This window comes from Labeo rohita, chromosome 14 (genome assembly GCF_022985175.1).
Source record: "Labeo rohita strain BAU-BD-2019 chromosome 14, IGBB_LRoh.1.0, whole genome shotgun sequence".
Lineage (NCBI taxonomy): Eukaryota > Metazoa > Chordata > Actinopteri > Cypriniformes > Cyprinidae > Labeo > Labeo rohita.
The window spans coordinates 26,558,829-26,585,293 of NC_066882.1; the positions used below are offsets into that span (position 1 = coordinate 26,558,829).

Sequence of the window (26,465 nt, forward strand, 5' to 3'; positions counted from 1 at the left end):
CACATAGTCAAAAAATAAAATCTATGCCATGATTTTTTTTTTTTAGTGTGGAAATCTGACCTGTTTCATTGCTGTATGAACAACAAATATGCATCAGATTACGATCATGTGAAATCTGTGTAATCCAAATGCATGAAAATGTTATATAAATCTTACATTTTGTCCTGAATGTGCTTTTTGGAGCTTTTAAGGGGATAGTTCTTCCAAAAATGAAAATGACCCCATTATTTACTCACCCTCAAGCCATCCTAGGTGTATATGACTTTATTCTTTCAGACAAAAACAATTAAGAGTTATATTAAAAAAAAAAAAAAAAAAAAAAAAAAAGTCCTGGCTCCTCCAAGCTTTATAATGACAGTGAATGGGTGTTTAGATTTTGAAGCCTCAAAAGTGCATCCATCATAAAAAGTACTCCACACGACTCACGACACGACAGGGGGGTTACTAAAGGCCTTCTGAATTGAATCTATGTATTTGTGTAAGAAAAATATCCATATTGAAAACTTTATAAACCATAATCTCTAGCTTCCGCTAACTGCCATATGCACGTTCATGCTTCAGCGGATAACATAGGACGTCCTGAAAACTAAAGATTGTTTATAAAGATATTTTCTCACACAGATGCATCGATTTGCTTCAGAAGGCCTTTATTAACCCCTCTGAGCCATGTGGAGCACTTTTTATAATGGATGAATGTACTTCATTGGACTTCAAAATCTCAACACCCATTCACTGCCATTATAAAGCCAGAGATCACAGTTGATAAAGTATTAAATATGAACATTTTTCTCATACAAATGCATCAGCTTGCTTCAGAAAAACTTTATTGGCCCCCAGAGCTACGTGGAGTACTTTTGATGATGGATGAATGTATTTTCTTTTGCTTCAAAATCTCAACAGCCATTCACTGCCATTATAAAGCTTGGAAGAGCCAGGACATTTTTAATATAACATTGAGTGTATGCTTCTGACAGAATAAAGTCATATACTCCTAGGATGGTTTGAGGGTGAGTAAATCATTGGTCATTTTTATTTTTGGGTGCACTGTCCCTTTAAATCACCCTTCACTTACTTTGAAAAGAACAGAGTGAACTAGCTTTGTGTAAAGTACATGTTTGTAATGACATGAGAGTGAGTAAATGATGCCTGCAGATTTATTTTCCTTGTGCGTCTCAAAAGTTGTATCTTGACCTGACATGTTTATGACTGTAAATAAGAATTTATTGCCCACAGAAAAGTGAAACCCACAACAGGTGGAAAACTGACAGTATTTATTTTAGTTTTTCATGCATAGAAAGACTTTGACACGTCGAAGTATTTATTCTTAATGCATTTTGATCTGTTTCATAACAGATGATGTGTTCGGACTCAATATAAGTTTGTGTTTGACACGGATTGACCTCACAGTCGCTCCCAATAAACTGAATTTTCACTGATAAGAACGAGATCACAAGACATTTCCGTGGTTTATTAGTAGCTTTCGGTAGCAAGTTCTGTGATAAAGCTAAAATATACAGATGTGTAGATATCAAAGGTGCAGAACTCATTATGATAAGACTCATGAGAACTATTAACACACAGATAAACACTGAGAAAGAACACCATTATACTGATTAAATCCCACATAGCTGAACTTCGAACCATAAAAAAATTGTTGCAAAACAACAAATGTAAATAAGGATATAATAGAAACATATTAACATGGCAGTTTGAGCTTTGAGAAAGAAAACATCAGGTTAATCACATTTTAAGCAACCTAGAGTTACTCTGGCAGTGTTTTTGATGCTTCATTTGACAGCAAACAACAGGAAAATCAACACAATCAAAACTAAATGTGACGTTCAGCTTACAACACTTTCTGCATATCAAAATAATCAAGTGTAAATATGCATATTAAAATGAAATGAAACTGTCTGCCTTTCATTTTACATTACAGGAAAAGCAAAGGGTTAGTTTTTCTTCCTGAAATAGTTTCTGTGCAGTCCATGTCCTCGCTTTTTCTATGGCTTCAGTGATAAACGAGAACACATTTAACCTTTGACCCTCAGCTATCTGAAGAAATAAGACAACGATCAGCCGAAGCATTATTGCACCAACAGCATGTCAATATTTCACTTGTTGGAGACGTGAATCTGTCCTCCAAACCTGGGCTGACCTCACGCTATCGCTCCAAATGACCGTAATCACTGCGGGAAGCAATAAAATGCCGTGTTTGCTTACAAGGATTGACTAAGAACTGGAGCAGGAGACAAACTGACAGAATGATTTCATATCTGTCCTCTGACCGGTGCCGATTACCTTCAGCCGCGCAATTAGCGAGATCCCGCGCCAAACTCGGCCCGTGTTGACATGTCGGTTACAGGTGAGTTACGTGTGACGGGGAGTTAAAATGCAAAATTAAAGTGCAAAATGAATTGAAATGGGGAAAAATTCTAATGCAATAAAATAAAATGCAAAATTAGAATGCAAATGCAAAGCTAAAATGCAAAAAATAAAATATAAATGGAAAATTTGAATGTAAATGCAAAATTAAAATGCAAAGAAAATGCAAAATTAAAACAAAAAGTAAAAATGCTAAATATGTGAAGTTACGGTATACTGTTGTAATGACTCACACTTTTTTTTTTTTTTTTTTTTTTTACAAGATCATGGTCATTTGTAAAATGTAAAAGCAAAAAAAGTTATAGTATACTGTTGCACTATTTAAAAAAAAAAAAAATAGTAGGCCATATTTGGTGTATAAATGCAAATGCAAATGCAAATAAAAAAAAAAAAAAAAAGTAAATGCTAAATTAGAACACAAAAAAAGTAATAAATAAATAAACTGCCAAACATGGCAAGTTATAGATACTGTTTTACTAACAATTTCAAAAAAAATAAATTGTAGGCCGTATTTGGTGTATACACTTTATATTTAAAAAACGCAAAATTATAATGCAAAAAACAAAACAAAAAAACAACAACAAAAAGCCAGGTTATAGCATACTGACAATTAAAAAAACAAAACAAAAAGTAGGCTTTATATGATGTATACACTATTTTTAACATAAGAATGTGGTCGTCTTGAATGTGCGAGGCTACCGGAGTCATTCGCTTCCAGTTATTTTAGCTGCATAAAAAGAGCTATGTGCGCTTGTGAGTTTTTCTATGATTTTAAAGGAAGAAACACGTCTGACACGCAGATTAAGTGTAAAGTGGAAGTGGAACATGCACTGTTTGCATCTAAAACGCTGAACAAGCTGCTTTCCAACCTTGGCAACAGAGAAGTTCAAGTAACCAAAAAAGACGCACGTTTATCAGAAAGGCACATCGGACGACAAACAAATCCGAGGTTTGGAGGTTTTCGACTTTGCCAAGAAGCGAAAACGGTTCGTTTAAACACACTTCAACTCTTGTTTACGAGATTTCAAGCGAGCGGAACTACAAAAGCAGAGCGTGTAAAAACGTGTTTGACGACAGATCTGATCTCTGTTCACACGCATGTGATTGTGGATGGATTGCGCAACTACTGTTGATGCTCAGACAGATGATCCGGCATTTGTTAGTTAGTTGGTTAGTTAGGCCCTCAGCAGAACTGGTAGTTGTTGGGTTTCATGAGCGGCTGATCCTCTTCTTCCTGGTCACACGATGTCTCAAATGACTCCTCTTCATGCTTCACGGGGTCACACGACTCGAGTTGTTGGTCACCGTGCCCATCGGACTCGACATTTTGGTACTGTGTCTCCTATGGAAATAATTCATGAATGTTACTCACTCAGACTGGACTGTGTTTAAAATAACACACTGTTTGAACTAACCTGCAGTATGTTCACAGTTTTCTGGTAACACTTTACAATAAGGTGTCATTTGTTACCATTACTTAAATGTATTAACTAACATGAACAATGAACAATACACTATTCATCTTAATCTTAATGTTAGTTAATAAAAATACAGGCATCCGTTGTTTGTTCATGTTAGTTCACAGAGCATTAATTAATGTTAACACAACTTGTGATTTTAATAATGGATTATATAAGTATTGTTTATTCTTAGTTCATGTTTACTAATGTAGTTAACTAATGAACCTTATTGTAAAGTGTTACTGTTTTTACAGCTATCCATGCAGAATGCAAAATTAAAATGCAAAATACAAAATTGGAATGCAAAATTAAAAATGCTAAAATTAGAATGTTAATTTTGAGTTCATAAAATGTTCAATTAAAATGCAAATTAGAATGCAAAATGCTAAATAAAATGTAAAATTAAAATGCAAGAAAATAAAATGTTAATTTTGTGTTAAAATGTTAGTTAAAATACAAAATTAGAATGCAAAATTAGAAAGCAGAATGCAAAATTAAAATGCAGTAGTTTTAGTTAAAATGTTAAATTAAAATGCAAAATACAACACTAAAATGTAAAATTAAAATGCAAGAAAGCTAAATTTTGTGTTAAAATGTTAGTTAAAATGCAGAATGCAAACTTAAAAATGCAAAATACAAAATTAGAATACAAAACTAAAATGCAAAATTAGAATGCAAAATGCTAAATTAAAATAAAGAATGAACATTTTAAAATGCTTAATTAAAATGCAAAATTCAAAATTAGAATGCAAAATTAGGAAGCAGAATGCAAAATTAAAAATGCAAAATGCAAAACTGAAATGCAAGAAAATTAAAAAGTTAATTTTGTATTAATAAAACGTTAGTTAAAATGCAGAATGCAAACTTAAAAATGCTAAATTAAAATGCAAAATATAAAATTAGAATACAAAATTAAAATGCAAAATTAGAATGCAAAAAAGCAAAATTAAAATAATGCAAAATTAAAAATGTAAAATTACAATGCAAATTACAAAATTAGAATACAGAATGCAAACTTAAAATGAAAGAAAATTAAAACATTAATTTTGGTGTTAATAAAACGTTAGTTAAAATGCAAAATACAAAATTAGAATGCAAAATAAAATGCAAAAAAATTCAAATGCAAAATGTTTTAAGGCATGGCGTATTGTTACACTGACTATGGTGTATCCACCTTAATATTTATTTATTTATTTATCTATATAAGAGCAACGCAAGCATTCATTTCCAGGATTTATTATTAGAATGATCAATGTTGGATAATATCAACAGTTGTGCTGCCAAATATTTTTTGGAACCTGTGATTTTTTTTTTTTTGCAGGATTCTTTCATGAATAAGTTTAAAAAGTACAGTGTTTATTCAAAATATAAATATTTTATAACAATGTAAATTATTTATTATTAACTTTTAATAAACTTTTAATTATTAACTTAATACATGAATAAAAGTATTAATTTCTTAAAAAAAAAAAAAAAAAAGAAACAATAAAAATGTACTGACCCCAAACTTTTGAATGGTAGTGTATATATATAAACACAACGGTTTGTGGCAGAAATAGTTTATTCCTAAACCTAGTTTATTGTGTTATTCCTCTAGTTATTTACCTATAGCGGCTGATGAATCAGAACTCTTGTGTATTAAATAGAAATATCTTTCTTTTGCATTGAAAAATAAAGATGCCAAAGTCTCTGGTCTGACTGTGTCTTGAGGTCTGACTGTGTGAAATCTGACGAGTGATGTACCTGCTGATCAGTTGTGTCTCCCAGCATCCTATCGATCAGCTGACTGATCTTACTGAACGTTGGTCTCTCCGCAGCGTCCAGGTTCCAGCACATCTGCATGATGGTGTACCTGAACACAACATCACATGCTTTACTATCACAAAACCCAGAAACGCCCTCTCATGGACATATGGCTGAAATCTCTGTCTGCCTTTCTGACCCTCACTCTTGGCATATTCTTTATGCTTTATGCATAACATTTATGATAAACATTATAATAAATGATGCAAGACACAGAAAGTCAAATTAGCATGCTGCGGGACAAAAGAAACACTTGTTGTCACTGTAGGGGGACAAAAGTAAAAAGTGTTACTTTCGTCCCAACAGGAAGTCCTGATTTTTACACTGAAAAACTCTGAAAAGCCAAACTTCGGGATGTGTTACAGCACTAAATAACATGTAGATTGATCATTACTGTGACACATGAAACGAGAAACACAACAGCTAATTTGAAAAAAAAAAAATGACCGCTTCCATAATTTACTTATTGTATTCGAAAACTGCTTTCCGGACCTAACGGCGGGAAACAATGACAAAACCACGTGATATTTCTCAGCCCCATTAAGTGTTGCGTGCTGAATGTGCTGTCATAGCTTGGAAAGCAAATTTAGTCTGGACTCTGAGAAAATAGCTTTGTTACTTTCGTCCCCGCTCTCCCCTACTAGTAAAATATGGAATCGAACCGTTTTTTAAAGCAGGGTATCGCGACACCTTTTTAGTACCGGTATATCGTGCAACACTATTCACAACAAAACCAAAGGAAACAAACAGGAATACATTACATGTGGAAAACAAAGACTGTGTTTTGAACTTTTCAATTTTTCATTTGTCATTTTGATGTACTAAAATATCTGAAACCGAAATAAAAATAAAAAAAAACTACATAGATATACAAATTGAAAACTACTTCAAAATATTAATAAAAACTATAATTTATCTTAATGATACTGAAATAACACAAAGTACAAGAAACATTTATAATATAATTTCAGATTTTTTTCCCCTTGTATTTTGAGGTGAAATTAGGCCTGTTTCTCATAACAGGGTTTTTGTAGTGAGTTGAGCGTAGCGTGACTAAACACTCAATTGCTGTTTTTTGGTCACATTATATTTTGCACGCAACTTTCCTGCAGTGTGAACTGAAGCAATAATCACACTCTTCTAGTTTCACAACAAAATATTTATTAGGAAAACATACAGTATTATATGTTTCAGATTTACTCTTTATAGTTTTATTAGTTGTTTTAAAGCACTGAGGCATGCTCAGTCCAAAAAACTGCTGTTTCTTTTTTTTTTTTTTTAATAATTTTACAGTGTTTTTAAACCAAAAGTGGATTGGCTGGGCTAAAATAGTGATGGTTTATGAATCTTATTTTGTTATCCTCATGCAGAGATACTGAAGTTCAGTAAAGTCGCTTCAGAGAAAGGGACGTGAGGATGAAGCTGAGAGGACGAGCATGAAATGTGTGGAAAATCAAGCCTACGTCATCAGATCATGCGTTTAACACGCAGAACTAAACATCTGAGCGGGACAACTAAAAAAGCAGCTGAAGTGGAGCAAGACGCAGGATCTGAATCAGAGCTGCCCATGGAAAATCACTCAGTATCAGCCACCGTTGACTTGGATGACAACTCATTATCTCATGGTTTTCTGGTAGTGTTTTATTTTCTATTTGTGTGATTTGTTTAGTGCCGAGTCTCTATAAAGATTCATGCGTGCCATGAGAATAAAACTACACACTACATACATGATCAAAGATTTGGACAAACTCCACTACTGATGTTTAAAAACTTCTTCATCTGCAACTTTCTGCTTAAAGCTTAAAGTCAAATAACTTGGATGCCCCCAATATTAAATATGTTAAATAAATTACATTTAAATGAAATGAACGTACACAGTAGTCGACATCTGAAGTTGTCCTAAGACAAGAACAGGTATTGTCTTGGTTTTAGGACAACTCTGATGAAAGGTTTTGATCCACTTTAAATGTTGACTACTGTATATACAAAGCTTAATGGCACAGATTTTTAAATACCTGAAAGTACGTTTAGCATCAGTCAGTCAAGCATTATAATATGACAGTATGATAATTTAGCATTAAACTTTAGTAATTAGAACTTTAGTAATTAGAATAACCATGTATGAATGTATATTTGTCATGTTGACTGAACTTAAGACTGGTGGTGGTGCTTAAGATATTGTTTGTAATTTAGTGTTTCTGTAAAAAAAAAAAAAAAAAAAAGATGAAAAATAATACTGATAAGATAACAAAACTACTATGAATGTTACTACTAATAACACTATAAAGCAGTAAAAAAATAGATTTTTACACTGTATATAAAACAGTAATTTGTTTGATTACTGGTTACTGAAAAAAAAATAACGCTGTTAGTAACGCTGTTTATTTATAATGCCGTTATTCCCATCACTGGTTATGAATGCATTTACAAAATTAAATATAAAGATAAAAAAAAACATTATAATAATAAATAAAAATCATTTGAAATAAAATATTTAAAATGTTGTACTAAAAGTGAAATAAAAACGAATAACAACTGTACAGACATATTTAAAAATGTACTTAAAAACTTCCAAGAGAAAAATTATAAAATTACTAAAACTAAAACTGAAATAAAAAATAATAAATAAAATATAGACTTTTCCAAAAAAAATATATATAATTATAAACTGAATATATATTTAGTTATATTTAGATAAGCTGATAAAATTGACAAAAACACAAAAATTACTCAAATTAAAACCTAAGTTACTAAAAATTGTATTGTAATCAACATTTGAAGTGGATCAAAAATAGTTCAAAGTTGTCCTAAGACAAGAACAGGTATTCTTTTTGGTTTTAGGATAAATTTAATGAAATGTTTTGATCCAAATGTTGACTACTGTATATTCAAATTTAGGTGAAAATTGAAAAAAAAAAATAAATTAAAAAAAATAAAAATTAATACGATCTATAATAGTTTTTCAGTGATACTAAAATAACACTTTATTGTAGTAAAGTAGCACAATGTGCTTTTCACTTCCTTCAAAAGTGTATGATGAAGAGCATGAAGATCATTGACATCATAACGTGTTTTACGCTCGCATTTGTGTAATTTCATGGTTTTGTTGAAAGATTGTGAAAGACTGATTATGTGTGTGTGATACTGTTCGTCTCACTCACATTTCTGGAGGTGCAAAGTCAGGTCGGGACATCTGATAGCCACATTTGATCATTTTATAAAACTTGGAGTCCACCAGCATGTTGGTATACGGGCTCTTACCTGCAGAAACACACACAGAGAAAATTATACATTTGTTACAGAGACTTCAAACCAGAACACAGCAGTCATTGAGACTGGAAAATATTTAATATTTAAATTAACATACATTTTTGGACTCAGGTGTCCAAGTAGAAAAATCACATTTCAAACCATACAAACTTCTTGTTACAATTAAAATTGTATTTTTATTTATTCAATTTTTTTTTTCCTGGGTGGAATTGTGATGATGCAAGTCAAACTGACCCCAACTGGATTATGTAATTTAGAAAAATAAAATAAAATAAAATAAAATAAAATAATAAAACAAAACAAAACAATAAAAATAAAATTTAATTCAGTTTCTAAAAAATGTAACCATTTGATTTCTAAAATGGTATTTAACAACTACTTTCAAAATACCTTTTTTTTTTTATTATTTAATAAACAGTATTATAAGTATTTAGAAAATAAGCGCACGACACTTGCAAAACCAAGAACAGCTTTCTGTGCAGCTGCCTTTAGCCATGAAATTAATGGTCAAACTGGGACACAAACATCAACATCATAATACAAATTTTGTAAGTAATTTTCTTGACTCTAAATGAGAAGTCTCAAAACATCAAAAAAAAAAAAAAAAAAAAAAAAAAAAAATATAATATATATATATATATATATCTCTTGACTCTAAATATGAAGTCTCAAAACATAAAAATATATATATATATATATATATATATAAATATTTTCAACTTCAGCTTAAAAACTGACATGAGTGAAACTGACCCTCGTAATATAACAGTTTCAGGCTCACCCAATGAGAAAATCTCCCACAGCAGGATCCCGTAAGACCAGACATCACTCTGAACTGTGTAAACGCAGTCGAAAATACTCTCTGGAGCCATCCACTTTACTGGAAGACGTGCCTACACACAGTTTATATCTCTAAGTTAACATTAATAGAACGTTCATTCAAAAGTTACCTGCTATTTTAGAATGTTCCGAAAACATTTGCACAAGAACATTTATGCATTAATTTTGGAACATTTTTTTCAGAAATGTTTTTTTTTTAAATGTAATTACTGTTCAGAGAACATTCAAAACTAACGTTCCCATAATGTTTACCAAATGATAAAATTAAATGTTTCTTTAATGAATAACCAAGAAAAAAACTGGATGTTTTGGACATTCAAAAATAACGTTTTCATTACGTAATGGGAACATTAGCCAGCCGTTCTTAGAGCATTTTTTCGTAAGCAGGATCTCAGTGAGTGTTTGTGATGGTTGTTCGCTTACATTTCCTTTGACTACATAGTTGGAGTCGTTCATGATGTCTCGCGCCAAACCGAAATCACAGATCTTGGCCACTCTGCTGTTGGTGAGGAGGACGTTTCTGGCCGCCACATCTCTGTGGATGCACTGCAGAGAAAAATGACACCAATTCACTGTTGATCACTTTTGGATTTACTGAATTGAGTTTTAAATTGATTGTTAGTGTATGTACTGTAACTTCATCCAGATCTCACACAGATCTCATTGTTTTTGCTGAAGGTTTTTGCTGCTGTTAGTGCTTTATCTTTATTTTAGGGACTCACATTTTTAGCAGCGAGGAAGTCGAGTCCCTGTGCCACCTGATAGGAGAATCTGAGTAAGTCGTCCATGTCCAGCGGCCACGATTCTTCAGCCTCCTCACAGTCCGGAGAAGAGCCTGCAGCACAAAAGGAAGTGGCTGAATGCTGACAGCTTTTATAGTGCTCTCTTAAAGTGCAATACTGTTATTTTAGCACCGATGATATACTATTATAGCTTTTATTGTAACACTTTACAATAAGGTTCATTGGTTAACATGAAATAAGAATGAATAATACTTCTACAACATTTATGAATCTTAGTTAATACTAATGCATAATGTTTGTTAATATTACTTAATGCACTGTGAACTAACATAAACAATGCATGACTGTATTTTTATTAACTAACATTAACAAAGATTAATAAATACTGTAATAAATGTATTGTTTATTGTTTGTTCATGTTAGTTAATACAACAAATGACACCTTATTGTAAAGTATCACCGCTTTAATATTTTAAATGAGTTATTTTCGTATTTTCCATTTTTATTTTAACTGTAGCTAATTTTTTGTAATTTTGTTGAGTCATTTTTATAAGGTGTTTTTTTTTTTCAAATTTTATTTCAGTTTTAGCTTTTGTTTTTTCATATTACAGCATTTTAGTGCCTTATTTAAAAAAAAAAAAATCTAAGATTACAAGAACAAAGTCACAATATTTTGATAAAGTCAAAATTATGAAAATCTGAATGAACTTAATAATAAAATCTAAATTGTGAGAATAAGGTAATAGCACTGTGAGATTAAAGTCAAAATATTTTGATAAAGTTAAAATTATGAGAATAAAATCAAAGTAATATGAGAAATAAAGTCCTGTTTTGGGTCAAAATTAAGAGAATAAAGTCATAGCATTGGTAAATTACAGTCTTAATATTTTGACAATAAGGTCAAAATTATGCAAATGAAGCCTAGCAATATGAGAATAAACTCATATGAGATTACAAAAATTTATTTTGAGACTTTTGGTTTGATTCACAAAATATTACAGTTTAAATCTCATAATCTCAATTTACATTTTTTACAATTCTTTTTTTCCATTTATTACTAAAATGCTGTCATAATTTTATTACATCAATTTGGCCTCAGCGACTAGCTGAAATAAAACAAGTTAATTTTTTTGTATTTTATATATTTTTTATACAAGTTTATTTTATTTTTAATAACATTTTTTAAATTGGCTTTAACTTTAGTGAACTATAATAACCCTGGTTCTCAACCTGGTTTCACTTCTCTAATGCAACATGTTTCTAAGCAAAATATGATATTCATATATTGCAGATTTGTAGCATTTTGTGGCGTCTGGTTTTACGATGATGTGTGTCTGAGGAAAGGGGTTTGTGACTCACTCAGAGCTGAGTTTGTGGGTCTGGATGAGGCAGGTCTCATGTCCAAATAATGATCAGAACACGTGCTGGAAATCCCACTGTCACTGTCACCAGTAAAACAATCACAACAAACATATAATTAAACTGCAAAAACAGACACCTCAGTTTTTATAACTGTCAATAATCATTTTTATTGTCATGCTTTTATTGTGTTTGTGTGATTGTATTTTGTAGTTATGTTAAAACATGATTTATGAAACTTGTTAACTAAGCTTTGTTTTGTTTGTTTGTTATACGGACCTTCTGAAAAACATTCGTTCAGTGTTGACGTTCTTATAATCCATTTCTGGATTTGGAATCGTCATGACGAAGTTCAGGAAGTTCTCGGCTTTGCTACGCAGGAAGTTCAGAAGATCACCATGACAACAGTATTCCGTGATCACCAGCACAGGACCTGGAAACAAGCCGGAAAAATGACCAAACTTGCGCAAATCCAATTTTGATGCTTTTTTTGATGATTTTTCATGGTTTCTAATTGGTACAAACTGGCTTAGAGAGTTGGTCGTTGAGCGGGGCTCTAAAAACCATCTACTAAAATCCAATCCCAGCTATTGTTTTCCAGCTGGGATGGAAAAAAACATCAGGATTGTCTTACCGCCATGTGTACAGGCACCCAGCAGGTTGACGATGTTCTTGTGCTGCCCGAGATGACTGAGGATCTTCAGCTCGGACATCAGAGCCTCTCGCTCGTCTGGATGGGCGCTGGCTGCTCCCAGCATGCAACACAACACAATTCATTCACTTACTGGCTTTGTAAAGTACTTTTGTCAGAGAAAAGACCGAAGTGACATTTTCAGCATCTGATGCTGATTATATAAAGATGTTAACTGTACTTACTGGACTGATCTGAATAATGACACTGTTGTCTTTAGATCTGCTTTACAGCTGAAATTACATTTGTCTCATAACTGATGAATTTTGCAAGCTTCTCGGAAGCTGCTTTGACCTAATCTGTATTGCATAAAGTTCTATTCCAGCTAACAGGGAATGTTTTTTATAGGTTGTGCAAATGTTAGGAGAAAACATTTTTGAAATAACGGTCATGGAACAGTCTTATAACATTAATAAAATTGAGAGAAATGTTGAGAGAAAACATTAGTTCTTAAAATATAAAAAATTGGTTTTTGAATGTTGAGAGAACATTCACATGTAACACTCTCATAATGTTTTGAAAATGATAGAATGGAATGTTTGATTAACATTCTGAAATAACATTTTCATAACGTTTTCAAAATGGAATGTTCGGTTAACATTCTAACATGGCAAAGAAAAACATGGTAATACTCTAGTATTTTTTTGTAACAGTCATGTTTTCTGACCTTTCAGCATTTTGACAGCTACACGTAAGACATTGTCCTCTTTGCCCAGGCCGTACGCCGTGGCCTCCACCACCTTCCCAAAGGCTCCTGCTCCCAGAGTTTTTCCTACACATAGAACCACCACAATTGCTTCATCAGTAATAATAAATAAATATTAGAACAAGATTATTCAGCTTTTATGACCTAGCAAAGTTAGTTTAGGTTAATGGTGTCAAATGAATCTTCAAATCAGTCATAGGTGAAGCATCAGAGATGCAGTACAAACCGAGCTTTAGTTTGTCTCGAGGAAACTCCCATTTCTCATTGTATGGCAGTTGTGTCGGGTCTATGAAGGTGTAGTTGTTTCCGTTTGTGGCTTCAATGATTTTCCAGCGGATCTCATATCTGGGTTTCTACCGAAAGACACAAACTAGAGTTCAGTCTGCTGTTTAAAAGGCCTTACACACATATAAACCCAAAACTGGAGTAATTCAGTGTGTGAAATCAACAGTTTTAATTCATATTTTTCCATATATTCAAATTCCCTTGCATAATTTGTATATAGCACATCAGTACTTACATTATATTGTCTATTGTGTATTGTCTTTCACATATTTATTCTAATCACTTGTTTATTTTTGTTATCTGTGTCACTGCTTGTGTGTATAAGCACACTTGGCGAAAAAGCTCGTTCTGATTCTGATTTATTTTTTTTAAATAAAGGACCCCTCACTCAAAAAAAAAAAAAAAAAAAGAATATTAAAAAGACACAGAAGCTGTTTTCAACAAAGCTGCTATGAATCTACACTCTTAAAAATAAAGGTTCTTTATTGGCATCAATTGTTCTATGAAGAATGGAAGAATGGAACCTTACAAATGCAGAAAAGGTTCTTCATAGTTAAAAAAGGTTCTTTAGATTTTTTAAATATTCTTTAAAATGGTTCTTATAGGAACTGTTCACTGAAAGGTTCTTTGGGGAACCAAAAATGGTTCTTCTATGGCATCACTGAAAAAATGCCCTTTTATATTTATTCCATGGAATGTCTAGATACTGGATTCTGATTGGATGGCAGGTATGCAGTAAAACTGTTCCAAGGAAGTTCCAAGTCAGTTTAATCACCATTCTATATTAGTTCTATATTTTCTTTTAAAAAAAGCCAAGTACACATTTACATTACAAATATTTTTAAGTAAACTACTTTTAAAAGAAATAAGCAATTATATTTTTACACTGAAAAAATTAAATGTTCGAAGAAAAAAATAATTAAAGCAGATATTTTCCAAAAGGAACTCTTTACTCGAAAAATGACAATCTGTAATATTTGTGTATTCTGTGAAAAACTGTTTTTTTTTTTTTTTTTTTTTTTTTCAGTTTATTTCATTTCAGCTCCTCATTTATCATTATCATGTACCTTCAGAGTACTTGGAATAAATGTATAGTATATACAATACAGTGCATGAGTCATATGAACTGCTGTTAGGATTCTCAGTCATTTTTAAAACAGTCACAAGCACAATTAATTTTCTTAATACCCTTAATTTTCTTAATAAAGACCTTAATACCCTTTTTTTTGACCCAATTTTAAATTTTGCTATTTAAAAAAAAAAAAAAAAAACTATATATATATATATATATATTATTTAAATTATTATAAATATTTTTTGAGAGCTGTAATGGGTTCAGATTGAATGACCAAGATTCAGGCTTAATACACTTCATGTCATATTTAAAGCTTGTCAGCCATTGACATTTTATTTTCTTTTGAAAAGAGCTAAATGTACATTTTGAAAACAATCTGAAAACATCATCAACACCAACAGAAAATAATAATTTTAAATAAATAAAAAAAAGTTTCAGTCAGACAGCTGTGATCTGATTCTTAAGATTCAAACAGACACTGCTGGACCACAGGAGCTTTAAAAGCTCCTCTACAGCTGTGATCAGTGTCTGCTCAATTAATGCTCAATCAGTGCTTGTGCATTCTCATTGGAGGAGGAGAAATCACAATCAAACACAGCACATAAATACTCTCTCTGCCTCTGCCTTGTCAAACAAATGACAAAGATATCCCAAAAATAATTTACAGAGAAATAAGAATTAAAATAAAAGGCAGAACTTGATTTCATCCCTAATAGACTGAACAGGAATGAGGAACTGAGATTCATACACTCTTAAAAATAAAGGTTCTAAAAGGGCGTTTTTGCATTTGAGCATTTTTAGCTCCTCAAAGACTCCTTTGGTATGAAGATCAACCTTTTTTTTAGTATAAAGAATCTTTTGTGGAATGGAAAGTTTCAATTAATGCTATAGGTTCTTCACGGACCACCAATGCCAATGAAGAACATTTATTAGTCAGAGTGTAGAACCAATTTTGGTTTCTCCAAGAATCTCTCAGTGAACAGTGAACCTCTCAGAACTAATGTTCTTATTATAAAGTTAAGCTATGACATAAAAACCAAGTTTGGTTCCAAGAAAACAAGCTTTTCAGTGAACTGTTCCTAAAGGAGAAGTCCACTTACAAAACAAAGATTCACATTTAGTTTATTCACCCCCTTGTCATCCAAGATGTTCAAGTCTTTCTGTCTTCAGAAAAATTTCAGCATTTTTCTCCATATAATGAACTGATACGGTGCCCCGATTTTGAACTTCCAAAATGCATGTTTTCCTCAAAAAACATAATTTCTTTACGACTGAAGACAGAAAAACATGAACATCTTGGATGACAAGGGCGTGAGTACATTATGTGAATCTTTGTTTTGGAAGTGGACTTCTCCTTAAAAAGAAAATTTTTTTCTTAGTGTGAAGGACATTTTAAAACTTTATAGAACCTTTTTCCATCAATGGAATGATTGCATGAATGTTAAAGGCTCTTCGTAAAACCAAAAGTTTTAATAAATAACCTTTTTTAAGAATGTTACGAACCTTTAGTGGTTCAATGTATGTTAAAAGATTAATTCACTTCCAGAACAAACATTTACAGATAATGTACTCACTCCCTTGTCATCCAAGATGTTCATGTCTTTCTTTCTTTTTTTTTTTTTTTTTTTTTTTTTTTTTTTGAGGAAAACATTTCAGGATTTTTCTCCATATAGTGGACTTCAATGGTGCCCATGAGTTTGAGCTTCCAAAATGTAGTTTAAATGCAGCTTCAAAGGGCTCTAAACGATCCCAGCCGAAGAAGAAGGGTCTTATCTAGCGAAACGATTGGTTGTTTTCTAAAAAATATATAAAAATGGGAGTTTATCAACATACCCTAACTGTCATGAACTGGTTTACACAGAGTACGCATGGCAGAGCTACAGTGTAAAAAACAAAAAAAAAAAAAAAAAACAATTTGTTGAGTCAGCTTAAAATAATTTGTTACCCTGCTGCCTTAAAATTTTAAGTTCAGTCAACTCAAATAAGTTTAGTCAACTTGAAAAGTTAAGTTGTACTAAGTAACAACTTAGATATTTGTGTTTGCTAAACTTAACAGATGGGTAAGTAACCCCACATTTCAAGCAGAATAAACTTTTTTTGAGTTGAATGAACTTAAAATTTTAAGGCAGCCAGGTTACAAATTATTTTAAGTTGACTCAACAAATTGTTTTTTACAGTGTAGACAAGACAAGCATTTGAGGTTAAAAAGTATATAAATTTGTACTGTTTCAGAAAATAACAGATCGTTTCGCTAGATAAGACCCTTATTCCTTGGCTGGGATCTCTTTTAACCAGCATTGAAACTGCATTTTGGATGTTCAAACTCACAGGCACCATAGAAGTCCACTATATGGGCATAATTCCTGAAGTGTTTTCCTCAAAAAACACACTGAAAAAAGAAAGACATGGATGACAAAGGGATGAGCACATTATCTGAACATTTTTGTTCTGGAAGTGAACTTCTCCTTTAAAGGTTGTTCATGGAACCATCTCTATACCAATAAAAAATCTTTATATTTAAAAGTGTAACCTGCACTGATGAATCCTTCACAAAAAGACCAGCAACATGATTTAAACAATTAAACTGAAATTTGACGTTTACCTGACGTTTTATTTTAAGTTTAGCTAATCAAGCAGATTTGAGTTTCAAAGCTGCTGTGATGGACTCACCTGTTTGTACTTGTAGATCATAAAGATGAGCAACAGCGCTAAAACCACCATCGCCACTGTAGATCCACACATAGCGCTGGTGAAGAGCTGATCTGAGACAAAAACACGGTCAGATATTTAATAAACCAGGCAGATGAGCTTGTATTTATTAAACGAATCATCAGAATTAGTTTACCAGTGACATCCATGGCGAAGGTGTCGCTGCCTTGTCCGACCAGGTTGAAGGCCACACACACCACAGTCATCTTCTGGTTGGACGGTCCCACCGTCAGGACGCTCTCCACACCCACTGACCCGTACGGCTCCTTATCGAATGCAAGCGTCTGCGTCTGGATGGGCTGAAGACCCGTGGAGTTTTCTGGACAGCTGGTGAACGCATTATAAAACACAACAATAAATCAAAGTTGCTCCTGATGAATGAGTCAACTTAGACTCAGGACTGATTTTTTTAGACTGAGTTTTTATTTTCCTGGTTATTTGTTAAATGTTGCACATCGTGTGCGTCTACGGAGTAGGATTATTAACCTTTTGTTTAATCTTCCCAATAATAATTAGTCGGAGTGATTTATTATTTAAAACAGTTTGAAAAAAAAGATTCTTTAAAGAGGAAATCCAAAGTTACATTCGATTACAGAAGTGAAATTGATCGCATTTTTGAGTTTCTCATCTCAAAGGCTGTAGGGTATGACCTGAGGAACTGAGTGGATGGGGAAAGCGTCTTAATAATGTGCACTGATGAATCACTTGCATTAAAAGCAAAAACATGCATTTATTGATTTTGATCTCATAACAGTCTGTCACTGTCAGATATAATGACGTACGTGGTTCTGATTCCCATGCACTGGTACCAGAGGATGCTGGGAGCCGGATATCCGTAAGACCTGCATGACAGAGTGGTGACGTTCTCCCATCTCACCGTCGCTACAGGTTTCGCTGTGAAACAAAATCGTATTTAATGTTTCTTAAGGAAATGTTGTTGCTTCTTTAACTTTATTTCTATACAAGACGGTTCTGGGTTCAGAAAGTTCAGCTTTATCAGCAGCATCGATTTCCTCAAAATTTGTTCCTCAATTTTTTTTTTGCGTTGCAGTTGTAATAATGAACTTGCAATGGAACCAAACAGGCTCAAATACACAAGGAACCGAAAATGTTTATTGTTTTTTGCGTGTATGGACAAAAGGTTAAACAAGGTTTAAAAAAATTATGATTTAGACACGTTCAAAGCGCATTTTTAAGGAATAATTGGTAACACTTTACAAAAATGTTCTATTAGTTACTGCCTTAGTTATTGCCTTTCATCTGAAATATATGTGGTATAAAAATATAAATAAATAAAATATTTAAATATAAAAATAAATAAACATACTGAATAAATTAAAAAAATCTAAAAAATGTAAAATTATGAAAAAAAAAAACAACAACAACAACAACAACAACAACAACAACAAAACATCCATTTATTGTTAGCTCAGCAAGTCTCAGGTCCATTAAATAATATTAACATATACAACTTCTGATTTTAATGATTGATTTTAAAATTAATTTGACATTAACTTAACTTCACATTTCTATTTTTTGCAGTTGAAGTATTTAATCTGAAACATGTATGAAAGGAAAAAAAAACCACCTAAAAGTATAAATAAATCAAATTAAATACATACCTTCAAATATTATATATTAAAAGTAAAAATAAACATAAATAAAAACAATTCTAAAATTAAATTAATATATAAATAAAACATAAAATTAAAAGTGTAATAAAATTAAACAAATACATAAAGTAAATATTACATATTAAAAATAAAATAAACAAATATTAAAATATTATAAATAAACAAATACATTTTCAGATTAAGAGTTCATTTGCAAAAACAGAACTGTTTTTAACAGTTATATATTTATTATTATTATTATTATTATTATTATTATTATTATTATTTATTTATTTATTTATTTATTTTGAATGATGTGCAGCTGTACTTACTGTACATTTTAATATCAAAAGTAATGGAGGCATTTCTCATGCTGCTTTTGGCGTGGAGTGTGTAGCGACCGGTTTCCTGGGAGTTCAATCTCTTCAGGAACAGCAGCGCCTCGTACCTACAGATCCACAAACACTCACACTGACCTCAACATATCCCGTAAAAAACACATTCACATTCAGCTTACAGATATGTCAGTCTGGCATGTCACCATGTTATGATCATCTTGCTTGCCATGGTTAATAACTGCATTATTTAAGACTAATTGACTGATTGCAATGTTGGCCCAAACGTGTGTTTTAGACTGACCTGTCATTATGTGTGTAAAACCTGTTCTCTGGGAGTGAGGCATTGTGGGATGTCGGAGTCTCCCACTGGTGTGAGATGAGCGGTGGATACGCTTCGATCAAAACCCTGAGATCTACATCGTCGCCTTCCCTCACCTCGATGGACAGACCACGGTGAGTGAGTTTAGATGAGAGCTTCGGGGAGAGTCGAATGTACGGCTCGTCTGTCACAATTCAAAGTGTTTTGATAGAGTTAATGGATATTAACTACAATAATTAATATATAACATTATGTGTGTGTGTGTGTGTGTACACATGCATAAATTCGCAGTGTGATTGTTCTCCATTTCTCACCTACGACCAGCAGTTGTGTAGTGGAGCTGTTTGCTCCGGCCTCGTTCTGACCCGTACAGGTGATGTTACCCGAATCAGACAGCTGGACAGCCGGTATGATCAGGACGCTCTCAATGGCCAAACGATCCCCTTCCATCGTCGATTTCTCTTCTGCTTTGGGCAGCTGGGAATGAATGGAGAAAAACAAGTCTCTTATGCTCACAAAGGCTGCATTTATTTAATCCAAAGTATAGCAAAAACTAAACAAATCTGAAATATTTTTACTATTTAAAATAACTGTTTTCTATTTCAATACATTGTAAAATGTAATTTATTCCTGTGATTTAAAATCTATATTTCTAGCATCATTACTCCAGTCACATGATCCTTCAGAAATCATTCTAATATTCTGATTTGCTGCTCAAAAAACATTAATTATTATTATGTTAAAAAACAGCTGAGTAGAATTTTTTCAGGTTTCTTTGATGAATAGAAAGTTCAGAAGAACAGCATTTATCTGGAATAAAAATCTTTTGTAACATTATAAATGTCTTCATCATCACTTTTGATCAGTGTAAAGCATCCTGGCTAAATAAAAGTATTACCTTCTATTATTTATTTGGCAATATATATATATATATATATATATATATATATATACTGAATCCAGAATGGTAAAGTGTATAATGTTACAAAAGGTTTTTATTTCAGATAAATGTCATCTTTAAATCTTTCTGTTCATCAAAGAATCCTGAAACAAATGTACTCAACTGTTTTAAGATATTAATAATAATAACAAAAATGTTTCTTGAACAGCAAATCAGCATATTAGAATGTGACACTCATGTGATCATGTGACACTGAAGACTGGAGTAATGATGCTGAAAATTTAGCTTTGATCACAGGAATAAATTACATTTTAAAATATATTAAAATAAAAAGCAGTTATTTTAAATAGCAAAAATATTTCACAATATTACTGCTTCTGCTATATTTTTGATCAAATAAATGCAGGCTTGGTGAGAGGAAAAGACGTCTTTAAAAAAAACTTTTGACTGGTAGTGTATTTGAAAAATATATTTTTTTTTATTTCTTTATTTCACACATTTAAAGAAATTGCTTCCTAAAAACCATTTCAAGGCCAATTAAATATAAATGCCTTTGACTTTTAAGTCTATTGTAGAAGTCCTGAAGTTTTTGATTTCAAATATTTGATCAAGAATCAGATGTGAATCTAGAGGTCAAAGGTCGTACCGTTCTAGAGGAGTGTGTCCATGTGACATTGTAGTAAAAGTTGGGGTTGTTTGTGGTGCAGCTGATCTGAAATTTCTCTCCCACCAGTCTGACATACTCGCTTCTCTTCAGAAACACGTACGGTGGAAAACGTAACCCTGAATAAAAAAAGTATAGAGGAGTTATTAAATGAGTAGCTTTTATTAACTTTAATATCTTGTTACAGTTCTGATGTAGTGAATGTTGTTTATCAGGAATCCCCAAACCATTTTTGTCAGCCAAATCCCTATATTATAAAATTAATTAAATATTTATTTATTTATTTTAGTTTGGTTTGAATTTTTCTTTTTTTTATGAGTTTGTTGATTATTATCTTTGGCAAATCCTGTTGTACATTACGCATTCAGCATAATAGTAAATTGAAACATTTTGGAATTTTGTGTTTGGAACAGTTTGAAATTCAAAAATGTTTGTGTTTGGAACAGTTTGTGAAATCACAAAATTCCAAAATGTTTCAGTCTGGAGCTTTTATCCTTTGATTCGTATGAAAGCACACATGGGTTTCAGTGAAACTCACGTTGCATGACGTTTATCGAGAATGTCTTCGACATTTTCTCAACCCCTCTGATTCTAGCGCTGCAAACGTAGTCGGCATTAAATCCAGGCTGAACGTTGCGAATCAGGACGCCCTTTTTGGGGTCAAAGGTCACGTCCATGCCGTAAGGCACCGCTGAGCCGTTCTCCATGCGGAAGTTAAAGTCTGTGGCATCGGGGTCAGTCAAAAGACACGGTAGTGTCAGATCTTCACCTTCTTTCAGCACATAACGCAGAGACGTACTGGGTGAGACGAAGAGAACTCGAGGATCTGCAACCGACACAGATTCAACATTCAGCTTCTTCAAGATCATGTTTAGTTCAGAAGCAGAAATGAAAGGATTTGTCCACTCACCCCTGACAAAGACATGAACTGAAGATGACTCATTTCCGTTCATATAGACGCACTTGTAAGTTCCTGTAAAATCCGCCGTTGCTTTTTCCACACGGAAACTCCGGATGTTTCCAACTTCCTTGGAGATGTAACGTCTATGTTTGGCCAGTCGGATAAGCCATGTAACCGGACCGTCACCTTCACAGATCAAATGAAGAGGAAAACTAGATTCGAGAATCACATCGGTGCCAACCGGAGCTCCAGAGCTCAGTCTGATCCGTGGCTCAGACCAACCTGTCAATCAAACACAGACAGGAAGAAAAACCTGTAAAGCCTGACATATGGATTAATAGACAGAAAAATCATTCAAATATGATCCAGTATGGTTAATAAGATTCATTATAATAGAAAACATATACATTTCAAATGAGAATTTCTCTCATGATTTTGCAACAAAGGATGTTTCATGACTCACAATAATGACATTTTTGAGCACTTTCTTGACCTCTCCCTTGACCTCAGACATACATATATTTTCAGCAGTTTCACCAAAGGATACCTGAAACTCCTCACAGATTCACCTCCAAACCACATCAAATGCAATTCCTATTCTCAGTTGCACAAGCTTTCGATTTTCTAGAAATCATTCATTGACACTTTTGGTTTCTGTAGAGCTCAGCGTAGTTTCATAATTGATGAATTTTGCAACACTGTTATTTTCTTGTATATTTCTGAGAAGCTGCATTTACAATCTATATTTGATCATATGCACAGAGCGTTCTTTAGAACTTCTGCGTAATGATAAACCAGCTCGTCAATTTCCGGTGTAGCTCATTTGAAATGTGCTATATACAGGCGGAGACTCTTGAGACTACTCTCCTGCCTGGTTTTTATCAGAAACTGAGAAAAATAATAATTGCAACATCGTAAATAGTGATAGCAGCATGAACGTTCAGTTACATGCTGTTTAACAACATGTAATTTAAATTCTGAGCCTGGTAATCCCAGGATTGTACACATAGTTTTACATTTAAAAGCTGACAGCTAAACACTGTCATAACTGTTTAGGCTTACGTTAGCAAGCTAGAGATGCTTCTTCTCAACACTTCTTAATAGTATTCTTGATAATCATTAACTTGCCTTCATAGTCATGAACACATTTTTAAAATCTTGTAATATTTTAAAGCCTTTATTATTTTTCAGCTCACTTCGATTCACTTTCCATTCATAAAGACGAGATTAAAAAAAACGCTTTTTCACAGAAAACAACGATTTTTTTTAAAGATAATAATGGCATCACATTACCCTTATAACCTTATAACCAGAAGATGGCAGTAGAAAAAAAACAAGTTATGTAGAGAAAACGAGCAAAGGACACTCATATTACGGCACAGTACAGTTGACCGGAAATGACTAAGCTGGCTTGTCTAAAACAAGGAAGTAATGCGTGCATATGGAACTTTTGCATCAATTCGTCTCCTCCGCGTCACCATAGTGCCATTTTGGAGAGTATCCGCTGGACGTCAACACAGTCCCGGCGCCAGGACACGTGACCCGGGGGGGCTTGTATGATTATCAGGGGGGCTAAGGGGGGGAATTCTAAATGAATAAATTACGTTGTCAGATTATAATTGAAATAATTATTGCCGCTTTCCTTACCCACCAGTGCATTAACAAACTCACAAACATCAGTGTGTGTTTAACAAATGTCTTTTTTTGCTAGTAATTAATTTCAATGTCTGAAACATTATTTTTATGTGGTTGAAAACACTGAATCGTTGTGATATGGCTCAGCGCCAGACAAGGCAAAAGGACGTTGGAATTTAGTAATGAAAGTTTAAATACACCGGTGATTGTCCGCATCAAATAGTTAAAACTGACAAGTTTTGGGGACTGGAGTGGGTCAAAAAGAATCTGAGGTGGCACAAATCAGAGCGGAGGGGTACCCCTCGGTTGAAATTGCATTTGGTTTAGCTTTTCGCATTTAAAATTGTATTCCAGGGGTGAAGGGGTCAGTCCTCCAGATCACTGCAGGGTTGGGGGGGGCTGCGCCAACAGCGTACGCCATTCTGTTTTAGCTGCGTCACACGGATATGCTGTTTTCGTTCTAATCAAAGCGTAAATAAATGTAGAAAACGTATCCCTTTGGTGTGGCTGACACAGAACAGCGAACGCTGTTCGCGTCCAGCGGATACTCTCCAAAATGGCGTTACGGTGATGCGGAAGAGGAGACGAATTGTTGAATAAAGATGTTATATTTGTTTTATTTGCGTACAAAAAGTATTCTTGTAACTTTGTAAAATTATGGTTGAACCACTGATAGCAGATTGACTATTTTGACTATGTCTTTCATACTTTTCTGGGCCTTGACAGTGTTATTTTTTTGGTCAGTGGGACAGTCACAAACCTCCCTGTTTTCATCTTTTACAGGTTTGGAACGTGATTAATGACATTTTATTTTGGGGTGGTGTAACCCGTTAAACAGTATTTGAAACAGTACAGAAATAGCTGAAGAAAAGATGTATTGTGCAGATTTTATCTAGATTTACATGCAGTAAAATTACAAACCATTAACTGTAATCGTGTGTGGTTAGTTTCTTTGGTTTTCACACAAAAATATGTAACTTGGTTTACAAAGTTCCCTTTGAGATTAGTGTTTGATAAATGGAGTCTTACCAGGTTATGACACGCTTTAAAGGAATAGTTCACCCAAAAATGAACATTTGCTAAAAATTCTCACCATCAGGCCATCCAAGACGTAGATGAGTTTGTTTCTTTGTGAGATTCTCCAAACAGATTTGGAGAAACGTAGCATTACATTACTTGCTCACCAATGGATCATCTGGAGTAAATGGGTGCCGTCAGAATGAGAGTCCAAACAGATAAAAACATCACAATAATCCACAAGTAATCCACACCACTCCAGTCCATCAATTAACATCTTGTAAAGTGAAAAGCTGCATATTTGTAAGAAACAAATCCATCAAACAGTTACTGAAATATCCTCATACAAATATTGTTTTCTAAAAAATTTGAATCAGGTGAGAAATATGCACGGACCATTTACAAACAAAACAGTCTAAAACAGCTCTAAACAAATATGTTGGTGGATTTTGGTGTGAGAGGACAACAGGGGATGGATGAAGTGTTTTTATGAATCACTGACTATATTTTAGCCGGAAGCTTAGAATGTTTAAAGCGTCTTGTTTTTTTTTTTTTTTTTTTTTTTTTTTCTTTACAAACTAGCAGCTTTTAACTTCAGAAGATGTTAATCAAAGGACTGGAGTTGTGTATTATTGTGATCGTTTTTATCAGCTGTTTGGACCGTCATTCTGACGGCACCCATTCACTGCAGATAATCCATTGGTGAGCAAGTGACGTCATGTTACATTTCTCCAAATCTGTTCCTCATGAAGAAACAAACTCATCTACATCCTGAATGGCCTGAGGGTGAATACATTTTCAGCAAATGTTCAATTTTGGGTGAACTATCCTTTTATAACAGAAACACACAGAGTCATTCTTTACATCAGAGCTCATGAAACGGTACAGGTTTCATCTCAATACAACACCAATAAGAAAAGGTTGAACGTGGTGATCTGACGGGTGGAGTGATGAGTAGAGAAATGAAAGCTGTGTGTGTGTGGTGAGAGAGCATGTGGAGTCAGTGATTGCACTGCGCAATCAGCCCAAACATCCCGATCCTCCTCTCACTTCTGCTTTCCCGTTTGACGCACAAACTGGAATCATGACTTTTTCCACCCCCTTTTTCCACCCCCCATCATATTCAAAACCTTTTCAACAAGCTATACTGAGAATCTTATATCAAATAATCAAATAATTTACAAACTACAAAATTCCCCCAACCCAGTTGAGATTGCAAAAACTGATGTTCTTTCTCAGCATTTTTTGTCTTGTTTTGTGGTGCAAATATCTGAACAGTCTTAAATTAAGATGCATTTACTTAAGATGCAAAATGACACCGAATAAGAAGTAAAATTATTATTAAAGAAAATACAAGTATCTGGCAATAGGGTCCTAAATTTAATTCAAATGTAAAATAAGTTGATTGTCCATTGGCAGATATTTGCGGTTTAATTTTGTTTGTTTGTTTGTTTGTTTTTTCAAAAAAGATTTAAAAATAGTAAGTTTGCATCTGAAGTAAATGCATCTGAATTTAGGAATTTTTAGATTTTTTTTTTTTTTTTTTTTACTGGAAACAAGACGAAAATACTGAGGAATGACAGCACATTTGCAATGTTATTGTACTTTTTAAATCATATTTCCCTGTATTTTTCCAAGCGAGACTATCTAGAGAACTCACACTATGCTCACACACATCTAACAAGTGCTGGTACCATGTGTTAAAAATAATAATAAAATAAATAATTATTTAATAATAAAATAATTTTAACTCA

At 33.1% G+C, this 26,465-nt stretch overlaps 1 protein-coding gene across 1 annotated transcript in view; it reads right to left on the reverse strand.

Moving 5' to 3' along the window:
* Window positions 1-1,254: 1,254 nt before the first annotated feature.
* csf1ra (colony stimulating factor 1 receptor, a) overlaps window positions 1,255-26,465 on the reverse strand; it is a 28,732-nt gene continuing 3,521 nt past the window's right edge. The window contains exons 2-21 of the mRNA XM_051127686.1: window positions 22,069-22,341; window positions 21,697-21,984; window positions 21,141-21,277; window positions 19,908-20,070; window positions 19,576-19,777; window positions 19,269-19,384; window positions 18,106-18,217; window positions 17,460-17,650; window positions 17,285-17,376; window positions 13,481-13,607; window positions 13,216-13,320; window positions 12,492-12,602; window positions 12,137-12,290; window positions 11,858-11,940; window positions 10,478-10,590; window positions 10,179-10,301; window positions 9,697-9,808; window positions 8,807-8,906; window positions 5,586-5,694; window positions 1,255-3,724 (exon numbers count right to left, since the gene is read on the reverse strand). Of these exons, the coding sequence (XP_050983643.1) occupies window positions 3,566-3,724; window positions 5,586-5,694; window positions 8,807-8,906; window positions 9,697-9,808; window positions 10,179-10,301; window positions 10,478-10,590; window positions 11,858-11,940; window positions 12,137-12,290; window positions 12,492-12,602; window positions 13,216-13,320; window positions 13,481-13,607; window positions 17,285-17,376; window positions 17,460-17,650; window positions 18,106-18,217; window positions 19,269-19,384; window positions 19,576-19,777; window positions 19,908-20,070; window positions 21,141-21,277; window positions 21,697-21,984; window positions 22,069-22,341 (2,870 nt within the window). The 3' untranslated portion in view covers window positions 1,255-3,565. The remainder of the gene's footprint in view (window positions 3,725-5,585; window positions 5,695-8,806; window positions 8,907-9,696; window positions 9,809-10,178; window positions 10,302-10,477; window positions 10,591-11,857; window positions 11,941-12,136; window positions 12,291-12,491; window positions 12,603-13,215; window positions 13,321-13,480; window positions 13,608-17,284; window positions 17,377-17,459; window positions 17,651-18,105; window positions 18,218-19,268; window positions 19,385-19,575; window positions 19,778-19,907; window positions 20,071-21,140; window positions 21,278-21,696; window positions 21,985-22,068; window positions 22,342-26,465) is intronic.